The sequence below is a fragment of the Galeopterus variegatus genome, unplaced genomic scaffold, assembly GCF_000696425.1.
Source record: "Galeopterus variegatus unplaced genomic scaffold, G_variegatus-3.0.2 Scaffold3085, whole genome shotgun sequence".
In the NCBI taxonomy this organism is placed as follows: domain Eukaryota; kingdom Metazoa; phylum Chordata; class Mammalia; order Dermoptera; family Cynocephalidae; genus Galeopterus; species Galeopterus variegatus.
Genome location: NW_007729196.1, coordinates 3,210 through 8,533, shown reverse-complemented (window position 1 = coordinate 8,533; position 5,324 = coordinate 3,210). Strand labels below are relative to the sequence as shown.

Below are 5,324 nucleotides of genomic sequence, written 5' to 3'. Positions count from 1 at the left end.
AACACAAAACGGACTAAAACAGCTAAGGTGTCACTGGTCAGTGAGACAAGGAATGAAGTTGAGCAGGAGTCAACGTGGCAGGTGAGCCACAAAATGGTGTTGGTTTTGTTTACCCTCTAACACTAAACAAGGCTAATGACTTTGTTTGGTTTATTTCTGGATCATGGGTTTTAGTACAGTGCTTTATGAAGAGGTGGACCAATTCATTTTTCCTTCAAATTGAAACATCTTGAGAAACAAAAGAAAAATATATTAAAAATTATGGTCGTAAAAGAATGAATGGGATGACTAGTATCCCTTCCTATACATATCTGCTGGAGAAAGACAGAAAGGTAAATTGAGTTTGCATTTTGTGGAAGTCAGCAGAAAAAAAGTTTGGATTGCAATAACATTTTTCCTTAAAAACATGTTTATTTACAGTGGATGTTTTTGTGTGAAGAACTGAAAATGTCTGGGCCGGCCCGGTGGCGCACTGGATAGTGCGCCGCTTGGGAAGCGTGGCGGCGCTCCCGCCCGAGGGTTCGGATCCCACATACAGACCGGTTCCCGCTCACTGGCTGAGTGAGGCGCGGGTGCAACACCTGTCTGGGCCGGCCCGGTGGCGCACTGGATAGTGCGCCGCTTGGGAAGCGCGGCGGCGCTCCCGTCCGAGGGTTCGGATCCCACATACAGACCGGTTCCCGCTCACTGGCTGAGTGAGGCGCGGGTGCAACACCTGTCTGGGCCGGCCCGGTGGCGCACTGGATAGTGCGCCGCTTGGGAAGCGCGGCGGCGCTCCCGTCCGAGGGTTCGGATCCCACATACAGACCGGTTCCCGCTCACTGGCTGAGTGAGGCGCGGGTGCAACACCTGTCTGGGCCGGCCCGGTGGCGCACTGGATAGTGCGCCGCTTGGGAAGCGCGGCGGCGCTCCCGTCCGAGGGTTCGGATCCCACATACAGACCGGTTCCCGCTCACTGGCTGAGCGAGGCACGGGAGCAACACCGAGGGTTGCGATCCCGTTGCCGGTCCCCGGTCCGGTATGAGGGCAACACTGAGGGTTGGGATCCGTTGCCGGACACAGAAAAAAGACAAAAAGATAAAAAAAAAAAAAAAAAAAAAAAAAAAAAGAACTGAAAATGTCTACAAAGCCCACAGTGAGTGGACAGGGATGGACATTCTCAAACCAAACAAGGCTCCCAACGCCTCAGAAAGGGCCAGCATACCCTGGCTACGTGGCTACACGCACACACACGTTTACTAATCCAATAAGGTTTCCCACAGATCGTTCTTCAATTTTCCCAAGTATTTTTCAAATGCACTGGGGTTGTACTTCTGTTTGGTCTCAGGGGAGAAAGGGAGAAGCAACCTATTTATCAGCACCGCACTCTCCCGAGTGAGCCACGGGCCGTCCCTGAAGCAACCTATTTAGAAAACGTGGAAGAAATCAATCCAGAGCCTCTGTCAAGATATCTGGTGCATTTCCCCTGCTTCTCTTCTCTTAAGAGTTTATTACATATGAAAAATATTCCCCATGAGATTCATTTTGAAAATCAGTTTATTTATATAATGTAAAAAATTTAAGGCACATTTTAAAAATATGCATTTCAGTGAATGAATGAATTAGGTATAACAGAAAGTGCAGTCCTTACAGGATCAGAGTGATTCAGGGAACAGTTTCCATCGGATGGATACAGATGGAATTAAGCTGATTCTGATTGCACTAGCTGCTACTCATTGAGTGGTGCTCAGCCTTGCCCCTCTCGCAAGCCCCTCCTGTATTTAATTCCAAGAATAATAAATCATATCTGTCCTTGCCAGCAAATCCCCTGGCTCCACCCCTTCTAACAACACCTGGAGGATTTCCCCAGGAGCTCACTCTGCCAGAGCATGTTCCACCTGCCTCAGGCCACAAGAACCTCCGCAGCTCAAGCTCTCAAGCTCTCTTTGTGACAAGCTTTGGGGCTGACAACTTTCCCTCAGGGGAAGTGAGGAACCAGAGAGCCCACGGTAGATATTTGCAGGGGATGGACAAAGACTGGCATTTGCTGATACAGGGAAGTCACAGGACTTATACCATGAAAGGTTACCGACGTCCAAGAAGCCCCAGCAATTCCAGCACAAACTCAAAAGACCACTGTGCTGAAGAGAGCAGATGTGTTGGGGTGTGCATGCTTGGGATACCTGCAGGATGACTTGGCTGTGGGCTGTTTTTGTTGATGTGTATTGAAGAGTGCCTAAGGGGAGAGGAGACACCCTGGCCTGCCGTGAGGTTGGTTGTTTTATATCTGGGGCAACAGAAAAGGCATGAGACCAATAGTAATCATCAGGTTGTGGGGATGTTTCTACCACCAGACAGCTGACCTAGCTCAGGTTTGCTTCCACTCTCAATCCATTTAATATGCTCTACATGGTAGGGTTTGTCATGTTTTGAAAAACAAAAAATTGTGGGATGTGATCTAATGATTTCATAATAGCCCCTCCAGAAAGGAAATGATTCCATTTCTCCTGTTTTACTTCTCCCCTTAAAAACCTATTCATAGGGGCCAGCCCGTGGCTCACTCGGGAGAGTGTGGTGCTGATAACACCAAGGCCACGGGTTCGGATCCCATATAGGGATGGCCGGTTCGCTCACTGGCTGAGCGTGGTGCTGACAACACCAAGTCAAGGGTTCAGATCCCCTTACCGGTCATCTTTAAAAAAAAAAAAAAAACAAACCTATTCATATATTACCTGTGCACACAGGTATCAAATTTCTGGCACCTCAACACCTTTTTCAAAAATCCTCAAACACAAGGTGACATCCCTCTTTCTCAAGTGAATGAGTCCCTGAAACAGCAAATTGTTTCAAGGGGCACCACCTTCATTCCCACCCTATTCCCAACCTCCAGAAACTTTCTGTAGAGGAGTTAGGATGGGGACAGGTGAGTGTCAGGACAGATCGGGAGGATCTTCTGTGTGGACTGGATTCCAAGTGCCTGGGACCTTCAGCCCAAGGTGAAAATGTGGGTGGGGTGAGAATGTGAAATGAGGCGGACACTGGGTGGCTGTGTGTGAGATCTCACTGGGTCCGTCTCTGTCTTTCAGTTTCACCAGCACACAATCAAATCCCCCAAAACACTGGAAAATGGAGCAGTCTCCTGAGACAGGTAAGGCATTTTTTTCTTCATTTTCCTTATTCCCTGCTAGGGAACGAGTGTCCCATCAAATCTTGAAAGAAGCAGGTGCTTTCTCCAGAATGTCTGGGGCTGCATCCTCCATCCCTGTGGGCATGTTCCTGCAGCTGGTCTGTGCTGAGCTTGGACTCTCTCCAGGTCAAAACCTCAACACCCACAGGAATCCTGCATGACAAGGGCCTTCACCCTCACACTCTGCTCTCTCAACAGGTGCAGATCCAGACGCAGCGAGCCCCTGCCTCTGATTTATGGCTGTCCCTGAACATAGCCCAGGTACGATCCCATGCTTCTGGAGAGGTAGGACAGGACCCAAGAGACATCCAGGAAATGATGTTCTGAATGGGGTTTAGTCTGATTGCAATTTCTGGGTGGCCACACGTAGTTTCCATTTGGGTTCTGTGAAGTTGCTGGTAGCTCCCTCCCCTGGGTAACCCTTGTTTGAGCCTCCCTTGCAGGACAATGACTCATGGCTTTTCTTTTTCAGGGCCAGCAGTTTCCCAGCATGCAGATGATCGTGTGGTCTCGGAACCAGGAACAGAACTCCAGCTGTGCCTGGGAGCTGAGGTCCTTGTCCTGGCCCCACAGAGAGCCCTGCAGCTCACACTCATTAGCATAGTCATCATGGTCATTCCTGATCATGCCTTGAGGTCATGAAAGGGTCTATGTTTCCCTGCCCAGGCCCAGTGGCTCCGGCTCACAGGTACTGATATCACCTGGGAGATCGATATTGAAGATGGCTCTGTTACATCTCACAGAGCAGAGAATGTGTGTGTTCCCCATTCGGAGGAGGAGGCTGAGGCTCCCCAAGGTCCCCAGCCCCTGATGGGACCCCAAGCAAAACATATTCCTGGGATCGAGTGTTCTACCCTGAGCACCCTCTTCCTCAAACCTCACTACAGAGCCACTGGCTCCCAGGGGTCCTTCCAGCTGCCCAAGCTTAGTCCTGAAAGATTGGAACTGCCGGTGGAACTCAAGTTAGACCTCCACGGCCTGGGGCCCTTGCTCAGCTCTGCCCACAGACCTCTGCCTCCCTCACCCAGTCCAGGGCCCAGAGTCTGCCACAAAGGCCCACGCAGGCCAGCTAGCAAGGCCCAAAGATGTCTGTTCCAACAGTGATGGACCCTGCGCCCGGACCCCCAAACAAGGATCTGAGATGCACCATTCAGAGTTCGTGGACTCCCCCTTCTGGTGTCTCCCTTGAGCAGACCTGGACACACATGCTACTGACAGAAAGGAACACAATCTACGGTGTCACGAGAAAACATTTGCAGACCTCATATCTCATAAAGGACTCAGGCCCTGAAGAGAAACAGGATTCTCAAAACCCCAGTGGAAAAGAAAACAAACCATCCAGTTAGGAACCAGGCAAAAGATGGGAACACACACTTCCCAAAGGGGATCTAAGAAAGCACTTGAAAGCTGTTCCATATCACTCCCGCAGAGAAATGCACATGAAACCCACCGAAAACACCACAACACAGGCATTTGAATGGCCACAATGAAAATTACTGACCTTCCCCAAGGGCTGCAGAAAATTAGGACCAGCTGTGGGAATGCAAATGGTACGACCACTGGGGAAAACAGCCTGGTGGTTTCATGACAATGAAACATGCACTGACCAATTAACTCAGCTTTCCCACTCTATCGAATTTGGTTTAGAGAAATGAGAATTTGTATTGACAAAAACGCTGAAGGTAAAGGTTTAAAACAGCTATATTCACAATCACCCAAACCTGGAAGGGACCCAACTGTGCTTCAGCAATGAGTGGATGTACAAACTACGACCGTCCCTACGGTCTGATGCTTCTGAGTAGTAAATGGGATGGAATTTTTTGTATTGGATTCAGTAGGAACTAATGAAAATTCAATTGTAAAAACAGACTTGATTCATTTCCTGAAACATTTTAAGGTATTTTTGGACAATTTGTGTGAAACTTATCTTGGGACTGTAAACCTTATGAAATCTACATACATATCAGGTACTTCTGATCACATTTAACTTTCCAGTTAAGATGTTCTGTAACAGTGAAATTCACACAGGATTTTTAATTCGAATGAAGAAATAGAACACATCTTATTTATCATTGCGATGTAGGTTATATTTGTAATGATTTTAATGGGATTTCTGCTTAAATAAAAATGTTTAAAAAAATAAGTTTCATCTTTCATC

The 5,324-nt window shown here is 48.3% G+C and overlaps 1 protein-coding gene across 1 annotated transcript; it reads left to right on the top strand.

The window, feature by feature from the left end:
• The first annotated feature begins 3,105 nt into the window (after positions 1-3,105).
• LOC103599768 (proline-rich protein 23D1-like) lies at positions 3,106-4,270 on the top strand. The gene is made up of 3 exons (XM_008583934.1): positions 3,106-3,127; positions 3,639-3,801; positions 4,054-4,270. Exons 1-3 carry the CDS (start codon positions 3,106-3,108, stop codon positions 4,268-4,270), a joined length of 402 nt encoding a protein of 133 aa, XP_008582156.1.
• Positions 4,271-5,324: the final 1,054 nt, after the last annotated feature.